At 38.0% G+C, this 21993-nt stretch overlaps 2 protein-coding genes across 6 annotated transcripts in view; one reads left to right on the top strand and one right to left on the bottom strand.

The window, feature by feature from the left end:
- Positions 1–430: 430 nt before the first annotated feature.
- On the bottom strand, positions 431–19376 carry LOC111585135 (dual specificity protein phosphatase 19-like). 2 transcript variants are annotated; one of them, XM_023294529.3, is made up of 5 exons: positions 19206–19376; positions 18637–18889; positions 11253–11299; positions 7640–7792; positions 431–786 (listed from the first exon to the last, which is right to left on the bottom strand). In XM_023294529.3, the coding sequence occupies exons 2-5, from the start codon at positions 18872–18874 to the stop codon at positions 604–606; spliced, it is 621 nt and encodes a 206-aa protein (XP_023150297.1). In that variant the 5' UTR covers positions 18875–18889; positions 19206–19376; the 3' UTR covers positions 431–603. The 2 variants fall into 2 exon arrangements, with proteins under 2 accessions (XP_023150297.1, XP_054874247.1); XM_055018272.1 differs by having other exon boundaries at positions 18703–18889.
- Positions 19377–20261: 885 nt separating this feature from the next.
- The window catches only part of nckap1 (NCK-associated protein 1), a 62981-nt gene continuing 61249 nt past the window's right edge, over positions 20262–21993 (top strand). For all 4 annotated transcript variants that reach the window (XM_023294526.3, XM_023294525.3, XM_023294524.3 and 1 more), the window contains exon 1: positions 20262–20578. In XM_023294526.3, coding sequence (XP_023150294.1) covers positions 20471–20578 — 108 coding nt within the window. In that variant the 5' untranslated portion in view covers positions 20262–20470. The remainder of the gene's footprint in view (positions 20579–21993) is intronic.

Here is a 21993-nt window from a genome sequence, read left to right as displayed (position 1 = left end):
ATTTTCATCATTCTGTGTCTTTTTTGTGTCTCATTTGTGACATTTTGTGTCTGATTTTTGTCAAATTTTGTCCAATTTTCCAGTTGACAGTCAGTTTTATGAGCAGTTGTTTTGTGACTCGCATTATTTAGTGTCTCATTTATGTCATTTTGTGATGTTTTGAGTTTTGTTTTTGTGATTTAGTGTCTCTTTGGGTCCGATTTCTCTCCTTTCTGTTGTTTTATGTCCAGTTTTTGTCATGTTGACTGTATGTGTGTCTGGTTTGTGACATTTTATGTCTGATTTATGTCTTTTTTTGGTCAAATTTTCCAGTTCACAGTCAGTTTTATGAGCAGCCCGCTGTTTACAGTTATTAATTTTTCTTTGATTACAAGGAAAGCTTCAGATTTATAGTTTTTTACTGTATTTTGGAAAAACAGAACACTACTCATACAGTTTTACAGTAATTTATTACAGTGTACATGTAAACAGTATTACCATCTTACATACAGTTCTTTAATGAACATTATTTAACCGTAAATCTCTGTACCATTCGGTTGGATATTCAGATTTATGTGTTGGCTTGTTTGTAGTTAAGGTTAACAAAAAATGGTTTGTAGTCCTTTAATGTTTGTAGTTCTGTAGCTGTTGGTAGAATCCAGGGTTTGGACGAATCGACGGCCTCGCCTGCTTCACCTGGTCGTATGCATCATCAAAGGAAAGCTCCTCCCTTAGCATCAGGTATCCAATCACGATGGAGGAAGAACGAGACACGCCAGCGTTACAGTGGACCAGAACCACGCCGTCCTACAGGAAAGAAACGTAAGAACAAGACAAGAAAACGAGAAGAATAATCATTTAATTACAATCTAGATATGTTTAAATGGTCAAAGTGGAAAAAGAAAACAAGGAGAAAAAAGTGCAAAGACAAGTCCAGCGTTTTTCCAAGTGATTATACGTGTTACCAATATGTTGTGTAAGCACTGCCTGCAGTTCAACCAAAACGTTCCTGAATTTTTGGTGAATTTTCAAATGAGACATCTACAATTAGGTGATTTTGATGATATATCATTATTTTAAGCTTAGAGTTGGTTCATTTTACCAACAAAACCAAAGAAACCAACATTTTTTGAAATTCTCAAAGGTGTTACCAATATTGGGGAAAAAAATAGAGACTCTACATACTTTATATGTTTTACTACTTAGATTTTTAAATTGGTTGCCATACAGTGTTGTGTAAACACAGCCTGTAGTTCAGCTGAAAAATCTCAGAATTTTAGTCACATGACTGTTTGTCGCAGGTGATTCAATAAAGGCTTTCCAGTTGTGTTAAGGAGTCCAGAATTTTTTGCTTTTTACAGAATCTGGTTACTGCAAACGGTTGTTTTTTCACCCATTTTTGAATGAGACATCTAGAATGTGATTTTGATGAAATAAGCTGAATTTTTATATTTTACTACTTACATTTTTTAAATTAGTTGCCATACAGTGTTGTGTAAACACTGCCTGCAGTTCAGCCAAAAAGTTTCTGAATTGTTTTTACATAACTGTTGGTCGCAGCTGAGACACTAAAGCCTTCACAGTTGTGTTAAGGAGTCCAGAGTTTTTCATTTTGTACAGAATCTGGTTACTGCAAACGGTTGATTTTTGGCGTATTTTTGAACGAGCCTTTTAGAATAAAGGAATTTTCCATGAGATATCACAGTTTACAGTTTCGATTTCTTCCTGTTTCCCAGTGAAACGTCTCATTACAGATGATTAGCTGGTAGATGAGGGTTAATAGAAAACCATGTAATTATACCAACAATGACCTCAGTCGTATTGTGAGAGAAGTTTCATTACATCGGAACAGATGCAACTGATTTTAAATGAATAAATATGTTTCTGTGACATTTCAAACTTGCTAACATGCTCTAATAAATGAAGGTTGTGTTTGCCGCAGCTCCAGAACTCGTTTCTCTGCATTTTGTTCGTGGTACTTCAGATTTTCCTCTGAAAGACCGAGCATGTAGAGCAAGTTGAGACGGAATAAATCTGCGGCTGTGAGAGAGTATGTCAAAATTTGCAATATGATTAATATTAATGTTGATGTAATTATTTTACCGCCTTGAGTGTCTGGCTGAAAATACATTTTTAAAATTCCAGCCACATCTTTAGACAATGCGTGCTCGGCTCTGCATCGACACATTCGTCTCTTTTATTGAACGTGGAGCGGAACTGAAACCGTAAGCACATTTCTGATTTTCCACGTCAATCAATACCCATTGAGGGACGGGAGATTTAAATTGGCTCGCTGTAACTGACATGTTATCTGTGCTTTTCTTTTTAAAGTAGAGCCCAGTCAGGCAGCTCCTCCGGGTGAAATAGAATCTAATGAAGAACAAACACAGGATGGAATCAGGCTTTTATCAGCTTCTATCAATCAGAAACGTTGCTCTGCTCTTTTATAATATCTGTGCTGCAGTCGGGATAGTTACATATCAGCTCCTGTTTTCCTTCCTTTTGGAGAAACTTATGACTCCTCAGAAGGAGTGACTAGAAAGAGACGATTGAGGAAGGCCACCAAGACACCTATGACTCCTCTGAAGGAGTGATCATGATGCTGCCACCACCATGCTTCAGTGGCCTCCCTCTCTTGTCTCCTTCTTGTAACTCCTTCAGAGGAGTCATAGGTGTTGTTACATTTTTAATTAACTGACGTTACTTTGTAGAAATCTGCGTTCACTCTGACATGAAAATCTTTTTGGGGGTAAATTCTTGTGATTAAATTGACAATTCAAAGGTGAAAAGCAACAAAAACTTCCAAGGACTCTATAGTCTATCTATCTATCTATCTATCTATAAGGTTAGAGACTTTGGGAATTATTTTAATGTCCTCACAAAGATAGCCATACAACCCTGTGTTATTGTGTGTTTTTGCGTGTGTGTGTGTGTGTGTGTGTGTGTGTGTGTGTGTGTGTGTGTGTGTGTGTGTGTGTGTGTGTGTGTGTGTGTGTGTGTGTGTCAGTGTCAGGAGATTGACCGTAAGCACAACATAATGCGATGTGAGCACTGATATGAAAACACTCAACTCGAGCGCAATGAAATAACAGCAAAACAAGAAACTCTGACAAAACCAAATTAAGTCTCTGTGTTTGCTGTGATGGATTATCTTGCTCAGGCAATTTTCAGTCTGCAGAATTTTTCTGTACTTCTTTTTTTTTCTCCAAAAGGAAGGAAAACAAGAACTGATATGTAACTATCCCGACTGCAGCACAGATATTATAAAAGAGCAGAGCAACTTTTCTGATTGATAGAAGCTGATAAAAGCCTGATTCCATCCTGTGTTTGTTCTTCATTAGACTCTATTTCACCCGGAGGAGCTGCCTGATTGGGCTCTACTTTAAAAAGAAAAGCACAGATAACACGTCAGTTACAGCGAGCCAATTTAAATCCCCCATCCCTTAATGGTAGCAGCATGATGTGAAGCACTGTGGTGGCGACATCGTGATGTGAAGCATGGTGGTGGCAGCATCATGACATGAAGCATGGTGGTGGCAGCATCATGATGTGAAGCATGGTGGTGGCAGCATCATGAAGTGAGGCATGGTGGTGGCAGCATCATGACATGAAGCATGGTGGTGGCAGCATCATGAAGTGAGGCATGGTGGTGGCAGCATCATGAAGTGAGGCATGGTGGTGGCAGTGTCATGATGTGAAGCATGGTGGTGGCAGCATCATGACATGAAGCATGGTGGTGGCAGCATCATGAAGTGAGGCATGGTGGTGGCAGCATCATGACATGAAGCATGGTGGTGGCAGCATCATGAAGTGAGGCATGGTGGTGGCAGCGTCATGATGTGAAGCATGGTGGTGGCAGCAACATGATGTGAAGCATGGTGGTGGCAGCATCATGACATGAAGCATGGTGGTGGCAGCATCATGATGTGAAGCATGGTGGTGGCGGCATCATGACATGAAGCATGTTGGTGGCAGCATCATGATGTGAAGCACGGTGGTGGCAGCGTCATGATGTGAAGCACGGTGGTGGCAGCATCATGACATGAAGCACGGTGGTGGCAGCATCATGATGTTAAGCACGGTGGTGGCAGCATCATGATGTGAAGCATGGATGTGGCAGCATCATGAAGTGAAGCATGGTGGTGGCGGGATCTTGAAGTGAAGTTTCACATGATGATACTGCCACCACCATGTTCCTACAAACAGCTGGAAGCAACAAACTAAAGTCCAAATCCTGGATTACATCATTACTGGTGAGTCTCATTAATCTGATGTGTTACAGACTCTGTCTTCATAGACTTTTATTAATATTTCAGTTTGTAAAAGATGTAAAAAAGCAGAGGAAAGTACATGAGAGAGGTGTTTTGTAGTTTTCTAACTGTGTCTTCTGCTCTGTGATGTTTCTGGACCAATACTGGTTCTGAAATGGGGAAAATCATTCCCCAAATCACTTCCCACGACTTGGAGGATGTTGTCTGTTCATCCTGCATCTGTTAATGCAGCTCAGATCTGCGCCTTGTTGAAAGTAAAATGTTGTTGGTGGAACCTGGTGAGATTGCTGTCGCCCTGTTAACAGAGGAGTGAGCGGGGAGCTCATTAAGGCGTGAAGTCGACACATTCAGATGCCGTCAGATTAACGGAGAGCAGTCTTCTTAATTAAAGGGACTTTAATTAAAACTGGAAAAAATATTTAAAAACAAGTAAATTTAAGGCGAATCCCAAAGTCTAAACCCTCAAACAGCTAATAAGTGAAAATGTCGTCAATGTGATGGTGGAAAACTCATAGATGCTCACATGGAGTCACTAGAAAAGATGAGTGAGGGAGGCCATAAAGACAGCGATGACTCCTCTGAGGGAGCTCCAAGAAAAAGACTAGTGAGGGAGGTCACCAAGACTCCTATGACTCCTCTAGAGGAGTTACTAGAAAAAGACTAGTGAGGGAGGCCACCAAGACACCTATGACTCCTGTGAAGGAGCTAGAAGCTTCAGAGTCAGTCTGCTGGTGTACTACTGAACATAAAGGCTGAACTAATCTGGTTAAAATCATCCCATTGGGGGTGAAAGTGAGGGAATACTCTGACGGTGCTCGTGGAATGACCCCGGCTCGGTGCCTCAGCAGGTAATCGGACCACCTTAGTGCTGAGTTAGCTGCAGATTCCAGTGAATGCGTGGCGGTGAGCTAGCAGATAGCTGCGTGTGCATACTGACATGTTAGATTAGCCGGCAGATATGAAAGGAGGCATTTTCAGGCTGCCTCCAGCTCCTCAGGGGAAGCAGAAGTGTTTTAATAGAGTTGATGTTCTCTGGTTTTTATCAGGGACGACCATGAAACTGATGTGAGTCTCTGAGCTGCCAGCGAGGATCTGCTTTAGTACAGGATGACTCAGGATATTTATCAAGTACATGAAGCTATTTAGGCATCACCACTGCTGCTACAAGGAAATACTGCAGTTTTAGTGCAGTCACCTACAGATTAATATATATAATAGTGATGCAAACACAGTTAGTAAGATATTATACAGCAGGGGTGTCAAACATGCGGCCCCTGGGCCAGAAGTGGTCCTCCAGAGGGTCCAATCCAGCCCAACTTTGTAAATTGTAAAAATTCCAGAGAAGACATTAACTGCAGATTGTAAATTAGTAAAACCACAAATTTAAAATAATTTCTAGACCATGACAAGCTGTTTTGATCATAAAGTCAAATACTAGATTGTTCATTGTTTTTTTTGTCATTTTGTGTCTCTTTTTTTTTGGAATGTTTTGTCTTGTTTTTGTTGTTTTTTTTGTCTTTTTTTGTCTGACTTTTGTCGTTTGTCTCATGTTTTGTCATTTTGTTTCTCGTTTTTGTCATTATGTGTTTTGTTTTATGTGTTGTTTTGTGTATGGTTTTTGTCGTTTTGTGTTTTTTTTCCGCTTGTGATGTTTGTCAACTTTTTTGTCATTTTGTTTCTCCCTTTCGTCATTTTTTGTCTTGTTTTTGACGTTTCGTGTCTTTTTTTGTCACTTTGTAACATTTTTATCAAATTTTTTGTCTGTTTTGTTTTGTTTTGTTTCGTGTTTTGTCTCATTTTTGCCATTTTATATCTCACTTTTGTCATTTGGTGTCTCATTTTTGTAATATTTTGTCTGATTTTTGTCGTATTGATATGAGCTGAAAAGTCCTGCTAGGCTCCTACCAGCTTCACAGTTGCACCGATTAGCACAGGATTTTAATTTTTTTCACAAAATGTGGTTCAAGCGAATTGTTTGATTTTTGGCAAATTCTTAAATGACACATGTAGAATAAAGTGGTTTTGATGAAATATTGCGACTTTAAACTTAGATTTTGGTCATTTTCTAGATAGAATGGTGGGTCAAAAATTCCCCAAATTTTTGTCAAGTGACTGTTGATAACAGGTAAGTTACCAATGGTTTCATAGTTGCACCAATAAGCACAGAATTTTTAGTTTTTTACAGAATGTAGTAAGAACACACTGTTAATTTTTGGTGAATTTCAAAACAAGACATGTAGAATAAAGTGATTCTGATTAAATATCCCAATTTTAAGCTTAGGTTTAGCCAATTTTCTAGATGGAGTCACACGATTAGCTGAAAGGTCTAAGAATTTTTGTCACGACTGTTGACATTAGATGAGTCCCTTATGGCTTCATAGTTGCATGGATGATTGCAGAATTTTTAGTTTTGTACAGAATTTAGTTAGAAGATACGGTTTATTTCTGATGAATTTTTAAACTAGACATGTAGAATAAAGTGATTTTGATCAAATATTGCGATTTTTGGCGTAGATTTGGTTGATTTTCCAAATGGAATCACGCGATTAGCCGAAAAGTCCTGCTAGGCTCCTACTAGCTTCACAGTTGCACCGATTAGCACAGAATTTTAATTTTTTTCACAAAATGTGGTTCAAGCGAATTGTTTGTTTTTTGGCAATTTTTTAATTTTAATTTTATTTTTAATTTTTTGCAGAATCTGGTTGTAGCAAATGTTTGTTATGGGCAAATTTATAAACAATCAAACGAGATATCTAGAATTTGGTGATTTTGATGAAATATTGCGATTTCAAGTTTAGATTTGGTTCATTTTCTAGATGGAATCACATGATTAGCCAAAAAATCCCGTAATTTTTGTGATATGACTGTTGATAACAGCGTAGACCCTAATGACTTGATGAACTATCGCGATCTTAAGCTCAGATTTTGTCCCGTTTTCAAGCTGGCATCATGTGTTTGTTGAAAAAGTCTCAGAATTTTTGCCACGATTGTTGATAACAGGTAAGTTTCTGATTGGTTCACAGTTGCACCAATGAGCACAGAATTTTTTCCTTTTTTTACGAAATGTGGTTCAAGCAAATGCTGTATTTTTGGCAAATTTTTTAAATACATGTAGAATAAAGCGATTTTGATCAAATACTGCAACTTTGAGCTCAGATTCAGTTCCGTTTTCCAACAGAACACTCAGATGAGTAGTTTGGGGACCATCGGAAAACTGAAAATCCAACAATTCATGGTGTTTCTACAGTTTCTGGCTGATAAATGGTGTCATTTCTGTGATTTTTCCAAAGATAAGATGCCATTTTGGGGTTCAGAGGGTTAAATCTTCATCTCCATCTGTCATCAGAGTGTAGAAGTGGATGATTTCTTGCTAATCAGGTGTGTTTTACCTGATCTCTGGCCTGATCTATGAAGGAGCTGCACTCGTCCAGATACGAGGTGATGTCGGTGTCGGGGAGGTCGAGGATCTGCAGCGTCTTGTAGACCAGCTGATCTGGGAGCAGGTTGGAGACTCCGTAGGCCACGTTCAGCACATGGGACACCTGATGGGACGAGAGACACCTTCAGAGGACGAAACCTGAGCATGAACTCACTCTGGAAGGATCTTTCTGCTTGGGAGAGACATCCTGTTGGCCATACTGATGACCTGACAGCGCCTGGATGTGACTGAGGGAGGAAGACGAAGAGCGGCGAGCAGAGAGGGAAGACAGATGGCAGCGATTCATTTTGCAGTATCTGTCTACTCTTGCTTAAATTTAGCTTATCTCAGAGGGCCCAACTCTCTGCTCTGTTACATCTCAGCGTTGCTCTAATGTGTTCTGCTGTCAAGCTGCCGGTTTCCTCTAACATCCTCGTCCTCATGCCAAGCCAGGCACTCGCTGCACTATATTTTTATTATCGACAACAAACCCCATTAAGGACCGAAACAAACAAGAAATTGATCCCGTTAACTGATAGTTTGTTCTTTTAGTGCCACAGAGCTGCACTGAAAACCATCCAAACACTGCAGCAGCATTTTAATTCTCACATGGAAATAGTGCCGGCAAGTGCACCGTTTCCTCCTGTCCTGGTGCTTTATCCGACAAAAATAAACCTGCACGTTGCTTTTTTACAGCAGACAACAAGAGAAAACCTATTAACTCGCTGCTTTTCAAGCTCCCAAATAGTGGAAATCCATTTTTATTGCGTGTTTTGTTTGCAATAATAACTTGGAAGTGTAATTTCTCCAACCCCCACAGCTACATGTCCAGACTTTTATTCAGTTCCTACATAGAAACAGAAGAACCAATAACCATCCAGCTCTGTGTAGCCCCGCCCCCTCACCGTTTCCAGATGAACCAATCAGAATGAGCAGCTGCCTCTCAGTCCACCAGGTTTATTTACTTTCTACAGCTTCTACGAGTCTTTGCAAATTCAATCTTGTCCAAAAAGTTGGGGAAAATTGTCCAAAAAGACTCAAAAGATGCCCCAAAATAATCAAACTGTGTTCAAGATTACTCAAAAATTGCCCAGAATTACTTGAAACATGCCCAAAACTATCAAAGTGTCTTCAAAATTACTCAAAAATTGTCTAAAGTTACTCAAATCTTGTCCAAAGCACATCAATGTGTGTTCAAAATGATTCAAACTGTGTCCAAAATGGCTCAAAACATGCCCCAAAATAATCAGTGTGCTAAAAAAAAACAACTCAAAACTCATCCTAAATTAATCAAAACATGTTCGAAATACCTTAGAATTTGGCCAAAATGACTAAACACTCACACAAAATTAACTGAAATGTGCCCAAAAAGACTGAAAAATTGCCCAAAACGACTTGAAACATGCCCAACACTAATCAAAGTATGTTCAAAATTACTCAGAAATTGTCCAAAAATTACTCAACTCTCTTCCAAAACTAATTAATGTGTTCAAAATTACAAAAATCTCGTCCAAAATTAACCATAATACCTTAGAATGTGTCCAAAAAGACTTAAAAATTGTCCAAAATGACATAAAAACATTGCCAAAAATAATCAGTGTCTTCAAAATACATCCAAAATGACTGAACTATCATCTAAAACTAATTAATGTGTGTTCAAAATGACTCAAAAATTGTCCAAAATTAATCAAAATATGTCCAAAATACCTTAGAATTTGGCCAAAATGATAAAACACTCAAACAAAATTAACCGAAAAATGTCCAAAAACACTTAAAATTGTCCGAAATTACTCAAAACTCATCCAAAATTTATCAAAATATGTTCAAAATACAGCAGCAGCTCAGCTACATTTAAAGCTACAGATACTGAAACAGCTCATTTACAACTAAACCAGGAGTTAAATAGTTATGGAGAAATTAACCATTTTTGTGTTGTTTTGAGCTGAACATTTAAAAATATGTTCTTTCCATAATTTACTAAAAAAAAATTGTCTTGATATGGGAAATTTAAATGAACCAAACTTACCACAAAAAGCTCATTTTCATGTGTTGTTAGTGGCTAGATGCTAAAAATACAACAAATAAAGAAGAAAATCGCCAAAAAAGCTGCAATACTCTGATATATTAACTTGTTTCTGATCCTTTCCTGCCAATCGAACTATGAAATAAATATTAATTATTTATAAATCATAATTTAAAAAAAAAAAAACGTATTTGTGGTTGACATGTTGAATTAAAAGACAATTATCTGATTAAAAGACGTGTAACTGCAGACTACAGATGCTATTTATGAACTGGACTTAGTTTTATTGGCTGTTTTAATGTATATATTTCAGCTGTTTTAATTGATTCTAATGGATTTTTGTCATTTATATGAGTATTTCTGGAGGCAGAAACCTTGAAAACATCGACGCAGTCAGTCAGAAACTAAACTAATATTAGAATCAGGATCACAGAAAGGGCTGCACAGTGGAGTAGTGGTTAGCACTTTCGCCTTGCAGCAAGAAGATCCCTGGTTCACGTCCCGGCTTTCCCGGGATCTTTCTGCATGGAGTTTGCATGTTCTCCCTGTGCATGCGTGGGTTCTCTCCGGGTACTCCGGCTTCCTCCCACAGTCCAAAAATATGCTGAGGTTAATTGATTATTCTAAAATTGCCCGTAGGTGTGAATGTGAGAGTGATTGTTTGTCTCTGTATGTAGCCCTGTGACAGACTGGTGACCTGTCTAGGGTGTCCCCTGCCTTCACCTGAGTCAGCTGGGATAGACTCCAGCCCCTCCATGACCCTAATGAGGATTAAGCGGTGTATAGATAATGGATGGATGGATGGATGGATCACAGAAACCAAGCATGAATGTTTTCTGCTGGTCTTAACTAGATTTTTACCAAATAAACACACCTTCAGCTGCTTCACCGTTTTTTTGTTTTTTTTAGTGTTTTCAGGTGATCTGTGGAGTCTCCTGGGTTCAGACTAACCCAGCCTGGTCCAGGTTTTAGGGAGCTGAGGTTTCCTCCCAGAAACTGGAGCTGAATGTGTTGCTAATCTGTCCGATTCATCATCCTGAGGCTGCACAGACAGCAGCAGCTTCCTGCAGCAGCAGCAGCAGCAGCTTCCTGCAGCAGCAGCAGCAGCAGCTTCCAGCAGCAGCAGCAGCAGCAGCTTCCAGCAGCAGCATCTAGCAGCAGCTTCCAGCAGCAGCAGCATCTAGCAGCAGCTTCCAGCAGCAGCAGCATCTAGCAGCAGCTTCCAGCAGCAGCAGCTTCCAGCAGCAGCAGCAGCTTCCAGCAGCAGCAGCAGCTTCCTGCAGCAGCAGCAGCATCTAGCAGCAGCTTCCAGCAGCAGCAGCAGCTTCCAGCAGCAGCAGCAGCTTCCTGCAGCAGCAGCAGCTTCCTGCAGCAGCAGCAGCTTCCTGCAGCAGCAGCAGCATCTAGCAGCAGAGCCTCTACTGTAATCACCGACTCCCTCTGCTGAGCTCCACCGTCACTGCACGAGTCCTGAAGCTGCTCCGGCTGCAGGAAGCCTCATGAAGCTGCACATGCATGAGATGGCAACACGACAAGGACGCAGCATCGATCCTGGACTGACCTTAAATCTCTGCAGGGTGTCAACGTCGTGGGCAGCATCCTGAGAGGCTGGAAACAAGACAGACAGTAATGAACTTATATCAGTTATTAAAGGTGATGCACAGCTATAAAAATGGCATTAATCAGCTTCTATTCTGTTATTCTCACCTGACAGAAGCTAAATTTAGCCTTTAATTCAGCTTGAAAACACCAGCAGTATTTTATTTAAATCATTCAACAAACCAAAATGTCCAACATTGTTTGGTTTTAGCATCCAAAATGTGAAGTTATTTTCCAGAATTTGTCCTTTTTATGCTACAGATGTTTCCAGTATTTCTGAAATACAAAAAAAAATCCAGAAATAAAATGTGAATTTACACATTTGTGTAAAAAAAACATTAAAAACCCGCAAGTATGAAAAATTGTAAAAAATGTATATATTTATTAAGAAATTTGAAATTTTCTAACATAAAAACATATACTTTTGGGAATTTTTCACAAATATTTCCTTTATAATTAAAAGATGAAACAGTTAAATTAAAATTTTATTGTGTAAATACATTTCTCAGTTTAGATACAGTTAGTGACAACAAAAATTTACATATATATATATATATATATATATATATATATATATATATATATATATATATATATATATATATATATATAAAACAAATAAAATAGATTTGTTTGTTTAATGAGAGATATGTTTTATAATTCCAGATGTTTTCACAACAAAAAAGCAAAATTAACATATTTTCATCAGTGTACAAAGCATCACTAATGTGTCAAAATCTATATCTATCTATCTGTAGTCTATCTATCCTGGCATCTGCTTTTATAATTTTTGATTTTTAAAGCTAGTCTGGTCCATTTTCATTATACACACATATATATATATATATATATATATATATATATATATATATTCACAGTTTTTTCCACCAGTTTTTGAAATAGTTTTTGCCTGGGACTTTTGCTTTCCAGATATTTTTAAAGTGCTATCATGGGAATATTGACATTTTAATTTTTTTTTGGTTTTTATCATTTTAAATGGAATATTTTTGGGTTTCAAACAGTCGCATTAACAAAACAGGTGAACTGAAATATCATTTTGTTCTGTGGGGAAATGTGGCAGATGTGTTTGACTATTTTCTGACATTTCAGGGATTCTAAAAGTGTTTAAGTTATACTGAAAATAATCTACATGTGCAGTTTTTTTCTGGTAAACTACTAGAGTCTGACTCGACATTGTTAAAAACTGGTTTAAATTTTCGCAGCAGACAGTAAAAGCTGCAGGACATCAGCAGCAATGATCGACTAGCAGGAAAACAGAAGAGAAGTAAAACATCTTCCAGCTACAGAAGAGAATCAGAATATTTGTAGAGAAGAACCAGAAAACTGCTGAAATAAACACTCGATATTCTCTACGTCTCCAGGAAGGGTTTTAGCGAGCAAAGACGTTTTCATGACAACAACCTTCAGAATGGCAGAAGTTGGACTGAAGCAGCAGAGAAGAAGGTCGAAGACTAACGGAGGAAAGAAAAGGAAAAAAACAACAAACATTTAGAAAACCTGCTGCAGAAAATCAGTGAAGGCTTGTCAGATCAGTGCTGAGGAGCTGGACGAGGATGTGAAGGAGATTCTTCTTCAAAGGTAAAACATTTGCTCTCTTTGCATTAAACCGCTTTTATATGAAGCCGAGGTGTCAAAGAGGAAAACTGAAATCTAAAGGAGGGTTTGGAATGGAGCCATCTGCAGCACATATGTCTCATCAGAACCAAGGAAAAGATGTAAAGAGATGGATCTGTGGAGAGATTCCAGGATTTATAAAACATTTATAAAGGATTTATAAAGCATTTTTAACCTTCTGAACTGCAATACAGAACTAACGGATTTGGATAAAATTTTCAGGGAAGGTCAGAAATGACTCAAGGACCAAGTGATTAGATTTTGGCAGTGATGCAGCTTATAGTCTGGATCCATGGATTTGTTAAAGATTTCTGTGTCATTGCAAGATAGTTTCACTGTAACCATGACAACAAGTGAACACTACGTAATCACGTGATCCTATTACAAGTCCGCCACTGAGGACCACGAATGTTTATAAAACTGTAACTGTCAATAATTCCTACTTTTTTCAAGAAAACTTTAATAGTTTGAAGACATTTTAAAGTCATTTTGGACTCATTTTTAGTCATTTTTAACCCCTTCTCAGCCATCCTAGACTATTAACTGATTTTGGACAGATTTTAAACAGTTAAGGACATTTTTTTGCACAAAGTTCTGGACAAATGTGAGTAATTTCTAGTTATTTTGGACATATTTTGGGTCATTTCTGACAAATTTTGACAACATTTAGAGAGTCAAATTTGAGTCATTTTGGACATGTTTTTATTGTTTTCAGTCATTTTTGGAACCCTTCTAAGCCATCCTAGATGTTTAACTCATTTAGGACAGATTATGAACAGGAAAAGCGGATTCTTAGAGCAAGTTCTGGACAAATTTCTCACCATTTTGGACAAATGGAGATTTGTTTTCAGATTTCTATATCATTGCCAGATAGCAGCACTGCATCACTGTAACCATGACAACAAGTAAACACTACGTCAGCTGCCTGCTGATGATCACATGATTGTGATCTTACTACAAATCCACCTCTGAGGACTAATCAGGACTCATCCATCAGAAATGATTCAAGGAACAACTGATTAAATTGTGGGGGTGTTTCTGAGTCCCATCAATCCCCGCCTTCTGCTACATATTTAGGTCACATGATCTGGTATCCGTACATAACGTACACGTGCATAACACATGCCTATGCTCAGCTCAAGGTCATTTTTTATTAAAGATTTCATCCGTCGGAAATGATACGTCAACTGAGCAGCTTTGACGGAGTACTGCACTCTCTGAGTGCTTTTCTAGTTCTCTTTCGTTGTTGATTTCTTTTTGTTGTTTCTGAAATGTTAAAAATAATCTTCATCAAAAATCATGTCTGCTTGCTAGGAAAGGTTGGCATAACCTCTCTCCCCCACCCCCCAAAAAACCTTTTCCTACAGTGGTGAGTCTCTCCTTCTAGCAGTATTTCAGAGAACAGACCAGTGTCGTGTAGAACCTTACAATGAAGGTGTGAGTTGTTGTGAACCTGAGGAAATGAGCAGCAGTTGGATGCTAACAGCAGCAGCAGCGTTCTGAGGAGAGTGACCTCTGCTGATCCTAACAGATGTAATATTTTATTGATCCCTGCTGGGAGATTCTCCCTCTGATTCTCTGCTGCTCTGAGGTCAGCGGCGGCTCCAGAGCTGAAGGACGAGCAGGACGGATTCATGCTGACATGTCGGGACGTCGACCTCCAGCTGAAGCTCAATCCACAACTAATGACATCCATTTATTAGGAGTTTATTTATTTAATATTAAGGGACAATCTGGTGGCTGAGCAGATTGGAGGACTGAAGACTGACACTAGAGCTGACTAAATGTTTTAAAGTGACTCACTGGTTCAGGACAACACAGAAAAGATCTTCTACTGTTATGATTACACAGATGATTGGATCAGCAGCAGGTCTAGTGATTACAGTCGTACTAGTTAACCCTCTAAACCAGGGGTGTCCAACATGCGGCCTGTGGGCCTAAACCGGCCCTCCAGAGGGTCCAATCCGGCCCACACGACGACTTTGTAAAGTGTAAAAATAACAGAAGACATTAACTGCAGATTGTAAATTTGTAAAACTATAAATTTAAAATCATTTCTAGACCATGACAAGTTGTTTTGATCACAAAGTAAAATAATATCCATCCATCATCTATACACCGCTTAATCCTCACTAGGGTCATGGGGGGGGCTGGAGTCTATCCCAGCTGACTCAGGTGAAGGCAGGGGACACCCTAGACAGGTCACCAGTCTGTCACAGGGCCACATACAGAGACAAACAATCACTCTCACATTCACACCTACGGGCAATTTAGAATAATCAATTAACCTCAGCATATTTTTGGACTGTGGGAGGAAGCCGGAGTACCCGGAGAGAACCCACGCATGCACAGGGAGAACATGCAAACTCCATGCAGAAAGATCCCGGGAAAGCCGGGACGCGAACCAGGGATCTTCTAGCTGCAAGGCGAAAGTGCTAACCACTACACCACTGTGCAGCCGTAAAATAATATATTCTTCATTGTTCTTTTGTCATTTTGTGTCTCATTTTTGTAATGTTTTCTTGTTTTTGTTGCTTTTTGTCTGAATTTTGTCTGTCTCGTTTCTGTCGTTTCTTTTCTCATTTTTGTCGTTTTGTGTTTCCTTTTTGTCTCGCTTGTGTTTTTTGTCTAATTTTTGTCGTCTTGTGTTTTGCTTTATTTGTTGTTTTGAGCAGTTTTATTTATGTTTTTTGTCTCGCTTGTGTCGTTTGTCTATTTTTTTGTTGTTTTCTTTTTCTCTTTTGTCATTTTTTTTGTTACTTTGTAACTTTTTTGTCTAATTTTTTGTCTTTGTTTTGTTTTGTGTCATTTGTCTCATTTTTTGTCTTTTTGCATCTCATTTTTGTAATATTTCGTCTTGTTTTTGTTGTTTTTTTGTCTTTTTGTCTGACTTGTGGTGTTTTGATCATAAAATACTATATCGTTCAGTTCCAGATACCTATGACTGAATGTTTCATTCCTTTGTAGAAGCTTGTCTTAGATGTTGAAATTGAACTTATTTGTCTCCAGAAATTTCAGGTTGTTCATGGTGGTTTGTAAAAAGATAATTCCTTAAATGTGAACATTTTTAGAATGTACTTTTTTACACTAAAACAAATGAAGAATTTGGAGTTGTGGTTATTTATAGGTTATTACGCTTTGATTTTACTGATCACTGGAGATCAAACTGGGCTGAATGTGGAACCTAAACTAAGATGAGTTTGACATCCCTGCTCCAAACTCATTCTTTTTTATTGCAATGTAAAGTCCTGCAACTTTATGAAAGCATAACAACCGTGAAGAAGGAGAGAAAACTCAGAAATGTCTTTTGTGCAGTTAGAATGACAGAAATTACAGAAAAAGTTGAATTTTTTTGATTATTTGTTTTATAAAAAATGTTCAAAGTGGAATTAACATGTGCCACATTTCCCCACATGTTGACCAGTGTTACCAAAACGTGAAAATACATGCTGTCTGTACATACTTTAGATAGTTAACTATTTTTAAACTAGTTTCTATAGTCGTCTCCTATCTGCTCTGTGTAAACACTGCCTGCAGTTCATCTGAAAACTCCCTGAATTTCTGTCATGTGATTGTTGGTCTCAGCTGAGTCATGAGTAGCTTCACGGTTGCACTAAGAAGCTCAGAATTTTTAGCTTTTTACAGAATCAAGTTAATGCAAACAGTTTATTTTTCGTGAATTAATAAAAACAAATGTGATTTTTGATATATCATGATTTTAGGCTCAGATTTGGTTTAGTTTTGGAGAGAACACCACATTACAGATGTAAAAACATTGTGGTAGTGGGAGTAGTATTAGACACAGTAGCAGTAAAAGCAGTTGGAGCAATCTTAAGTAATGCAGCAGAAGTAGTAGTGCTGGGCACTGCAGTAGTAAAAGCAGTACTGGTAATATTAATAGATGCAGTAATAGTAGAAGGGACGAGCATAACAGTGGTAAAAGCTCTACTAGTAATACCGGCTGATACTGAAGCAGTAGTAGTAGTAGTATGCAGTAGTAGTAGTAATAGTAGTATTAGTAGTGATGGATGTAGCAGTAAAGAAGTACTAGTAATATTAGTTGATACAGTAGTAGTAGTAGTAGTGATGATAAATGGTAAAGGTAATGCAGTAGTAGTAGTAGTGTATGGTTGCAGTAGTAAAAGCAGTACTAGTATTATTTGTTGATGCACTAGCAGTACATGGGCATAGCAGTATTAAAAGCAGTACTAGCAAAAATAGTTACTGCAGTAGTAGTAGCAATGATGATGATAAATGATAAGTTAATGCAGTAGTAGTAGTAGTGAACAGTAGTGAGTAATAGTACATAGTAGTACTAGTAGTACTAGCAGCAGTTCTTCTTACCCAGCAGTAGTGAGTAGTAGTCCGTAGTACTGAACAGTAGTGAGTACTAGTACGTAGTAGTGAACAGTAGTGAGTAATAGTCCGTAGTAGTAAACAGTAGTGAGTAATAGTCCGTAGTAGTAAACAGTAGTAATAGTCCGTAGTAGTAAACAGTAGTACTAGTATGTAGTAGTGAACAGTAGTACTAGTACGTAGTAGTAAACAGTAGTACTAGTATGTAGTAGTGAACATAGTAAACAGTAGTACTAGTACGTAGTAGTAAACAGTAGTAGTAAACAGTAGTACTAGTACGTAGTAGTAAACAGTAGTAGTAAACAGTAGTAGTAAACAGTAGTAGTAAACAGTAGTACTAGTACATAGTAGTAAACAGTAGTAGTAAACAGTAGTACTAGTACATAGTAGTAAACAGTAGTAGTAAACAGTAGTACTAGTACGTAGTAGTAAACAGTAGTAGTAAACAGTAGTACTAGTACGTAGTAGTAAACAGTAGTAGTAAACAGTAGTACTAGTACGTAGTAGTAAACAGTAGTAACAGTATGTAGTAGTGAACAGTAGTGAGTAATAGTCTGTAGTAGTAAACCGTAATAATAGTCCGTAGTAGTAAACAGTAGTACTAGTATGTAGTAGTGAACAGTAGTACTAGTACGTAGTAGTAAACAGTAGTAGTAAACAGTAGTACTAGTACGTAGTAGTAAACAGTAGTAGTAAACAGTAGTACTAGTACGTAGTAGTAAACAGTAGTAGTGAACAGTAGTACTAGTACGTAGTAGTAAACAGTAGTAGTAAACAGTAGTACTAGTACGTAGTAGTAAACAGTAGTAGTAAACAGTAGTACTAGTACGTAGTAGTAAACAGTAGTAGTAAACAGTAGTACTAGTACGTAGTAGTAAACAGTAGTACTAGTACGTAGTAGTAAACAGTAGTAGTAAACAGTAGTACTAGTACGTAGTAGTAAACAGTAGTAGTAAACAGTAGTACTAGTACATAGTAGTAAACAGTAGTAGTAAACAGTAGTACTAGTACGTAGTAGTAAACAGTAGTAGTAAACAGTAGTACTAGTACGTAGTAGTAAACAGTAGTAGTGAACAGTAGTACTAGTACGTAGTAGTAAACAGTAGTAGTAAACAGTAGTACTAGTACGTAGTAGTAAACAGTAGTAGTAAACAGTAGTACTAGTACGTAGTAGTAAACAGTAGTAGTAAACAGTAGTACTAGTACGTAGTAGTAAACAGTAGTACTAGTACGTAGTAGTAAACAGTAGTAGTAAACAGTAGTACTAGTACGTAGTAGTAAACAGTAGTAGTAAACAGTAGTACTAGTACGTAGTAGTAAACAGTAGTAGTAAACAGTAGTACTAGTAATCTGACCCAGCAGTAGAAACGGTCTGACGACTCCGACCTGGAGGTCCAGGCTGGTATCTTCTACAAACCCACATCCTCCTCCTTCCTCCTGCAGCTCCTCCACCTGCTCCACCGCTTCTCCTCCTTCTCCTCCATCACTCCTCCTCTCCAGCAGCTTCCTGCCCGTCACCGTGGTAACCCGCGTGCTCTGCTTCTTCAGACGCTGCTTGGAGAATCCCTGGATCTCCTGAGACAGTGAATGCATCACAGCAGGACTCGGCTGAAACAAAAAGAGAAAGTTTAATGTTTACAGCAGATTGTCTACACGTTTATTAAAACAGAGGTATAATTAAAGTGATGGGAGGTTGTACTAATATACAACCACAAAAAACACCAAACTAACTCTTCCAGAACATTTTACATTGCTTTATTTTGTCGTACAATACTTTACAAGTGCAGAACATACAGTAGATTTATATTATATCGGTTTTTTAGCAGCAAACCTGCGGACTAAAAGAAAAGTTGAATAGAAAAGTGTGCATGAAGCTGTTTAACGTGTACAAGTCACAGATACTCTCCCTGCTGCGTTCACCTACCTGCTCTAAATGAACCCAATTAAAGCGAAATCCTGCAAAAACCTCTGTTTTAAATCTGCTTTAGATCATAACTGGTACATTAATGCAGCTGCTGAGGTTAAAACAGGACAGAAAACACGTTTAAAGCGCAGCGCCTGGAGCCGCAGTAATGGATGAACTGTCGGAAGCAGCGTCAACAATGTGAGGCGTTCAGGAACTCACAGTAAAATAGGAAACTAGAGCGAGTCAAAGTGGACTGTGATTTGCTCAAATACCCTCATGTTGAACTGTAAGTGAATCAAAGCAAGCAGTCAGAAAACATCAGTCTTTGTTACCTTTGGGCACATTTTGTGTCTCAGAATTATAAAAGCAATAATCTATTGATTGAGTTAGATAAATGTGTGTAATAATTAAAATTGCGAATAATAATAATAATAATAATAATAATAATAATAATGTTTAAATTAGTCAAATAAATTTTACTGCAAATTCTTAACCCCAAGAGCCTTACATATGTTCTAGTATATACAATATTGTACCTTCTTAATTTGGATATTTAATATTTAAATTAGGCAGATAACTTTGTACAATACTACTACTACTACTACTACTACTACTACCACCACTACTAAAATAATAATGAAGGTTGTGTAGGTTCTTAATCTTAATATTAAATTAGCCAGGTAAATATGTGTTTCATATAACACTAAGTTCTTAAATGCAATATTTAAATCAAATAGTGCAAAATAACACACACATATATATATATATATATATATATATATATATATATATATATATATATATATATATATATATATATACAAGGCGAAGTGTAAAATGTTTCAGGTTGAAGGTCAAATTCCTAAATGTAATATTTAAATAAGTAAATAAATAGTTTTGTAGTGGGTTTTTTTTTTTTGCATTAATATTTGAATTAGTTTTGTAATTTATAAATATTCTTGTAGGACACTGGGGCCAGACGACGCCACTGTTCGGCTGTGGGTGTCCTGTCCGAGGTTCCGTGAACGCAGCCTGGTTGTAGAAAGCAGGACACCTCCTTCATCCCGGAGACCGAAAAAAGCAGGAGACGGTGGGTGGAGTACAGGAAGCCGCTGTCCCCGAAAATCTCTACGAACATGGGCGAAATCTAACAATCCGCCGACCACCGCTGCTTCTTCCTCCTCCTTCTCCGGACCACCGGCACAGGACGTTTGGGCTCGTTTAGTTTTTTATTTTTATTTATTTTTCTGGATCGAGGTTTTTGACCGAACATCGAAGAGAAGATGTCTCGGGGAGTGATCCAGCCCAGCCAGCAGAAACTGGCTGAGAAGCTCACCATCCTCAACGACAGAGGCATCGGGATGTTGACCCGAGTTTACAATATCAAAAAGGTTGGCGCACACGCACGCAACACGCACGGTTAGATAAACACGAAGCACATAAAGCTGTGGACGGATTTTTTTATCTGGAGCATCTGCATCCAGTCAGTATTAACGGTCGACAGCAGCTAGCTCTGACTGTCACCGTCACTGCAACGATAGCTGCATTAACACGCCCCCTATATGTTATTTATAGTGGCCACGAGTAACAATTTAATAAATATGGGTAAATATGGCTGAATATACTCCTGCATTATCCTAAATATGTCCCATTAGCATCCCAGTGGGCACAGCTAGCCGAAATCACCGTTAGCTTGCGGTAAAGTAGCTCGTCGGTTTATCGGTGTAACTTGATTTTTTATTTGCATTAAAAATAAACACTGGCGTTTTTCCTGAGCAGCTGGTTATAAATATATCAACCACGGAGCAGAAATGTGGTTAAAGAAGCGGAATGTGGTGATATTTGACCAACCGTCTGGCCTCCGGTTAGCGTTAGCAGCCCGGTAATGGCGGCGGCTGCTAGCCAGGCTAAGCTAAGCTAAGCTAGCAGTCGGGCGTCGTCTCTGGTCCAGTAAAAAAAAAAAAAAAGGCCAAAACACGAAGCTCCAAAACAGTAAATCACAGAAACGGCTGCAGTCTGTCAATCGGTTTCCCTGGATATAACCTCGGTTTATTTTTCTACCAAGCTACCAGCTAGCTGCAGTGAGCTTGTAAGAAAATGAAACTAAAACAGTGATTTAACGCAGCTTATTGTTGGTTTATTTCATTTATTTTGGTCGATTGCACAGAAATATGGTTGGTTTCTTGTTTAAATATCAGCATAATACCATCAAAATACAAGTGTTCACTTCATCTAACAAGCAGAGATATTGAAAAAAAATCATTAAACAGATTTTTTGTTTTGTTTTATTTCGCCAGCAGGTGTTTTGTTTACTTTATTTACTGGCTAAATAATAAATGATTTAAGATCAGGGCTGCAACTAGCGATCATTTCTGTTATCGATTAGTCTCTCCATTATTTCCTCCATTAATCAATTACTCGTTTGATCTATAAACTGGTGAAAATATGTTAATCCGTGTTTCCTAAAGCCTGAGATGACAGATGTTTTGTTTTCTACACAATAGAGGAAGAAAGAACCCAAAATATATCTCATTTAAGAAGCTGTAATCAGAGAATTTAGACAGTTTTTTATGAAAATTACTCAAACTCATCCATTGGTTATCATATAGTAGACTAATAATGTAATAGTAATGTAATAATTTATTAATTGTTTTGTTGTTTATTCAGTGAAATGTCAGAAAAGGGTGAAATATGTGTTTCCCAAAATGAACAAGATGACGCAAATTTTGTTTTAGATATTATCTGTCTGTGAAATAACATCTGTTAGTCATTAATATTCTCTGGATCCAAAGATTTTAGTTTTCTG

This window comes from Amphiprion ocellaris, chromosome 16 (genome assembly GCF_022539595.1).
Source record: "Amphiprion ocellaris isolate individual 3 ecotype Okinawa chromosome 16, ASM2253959v1, whole genome shotgun sequence".
Taxonomy (NCBI): Eukaryota; Metazoa; Chordata; class Actinopteri; family Pomacentridae; genus Amphiprion; species Amphiprion ocellaris.
The sequence above is the reverse complement of the archived record's forward strand: the minus strand, read 5'-3'. Positions and strand labels throughout refer to the sequence as shown.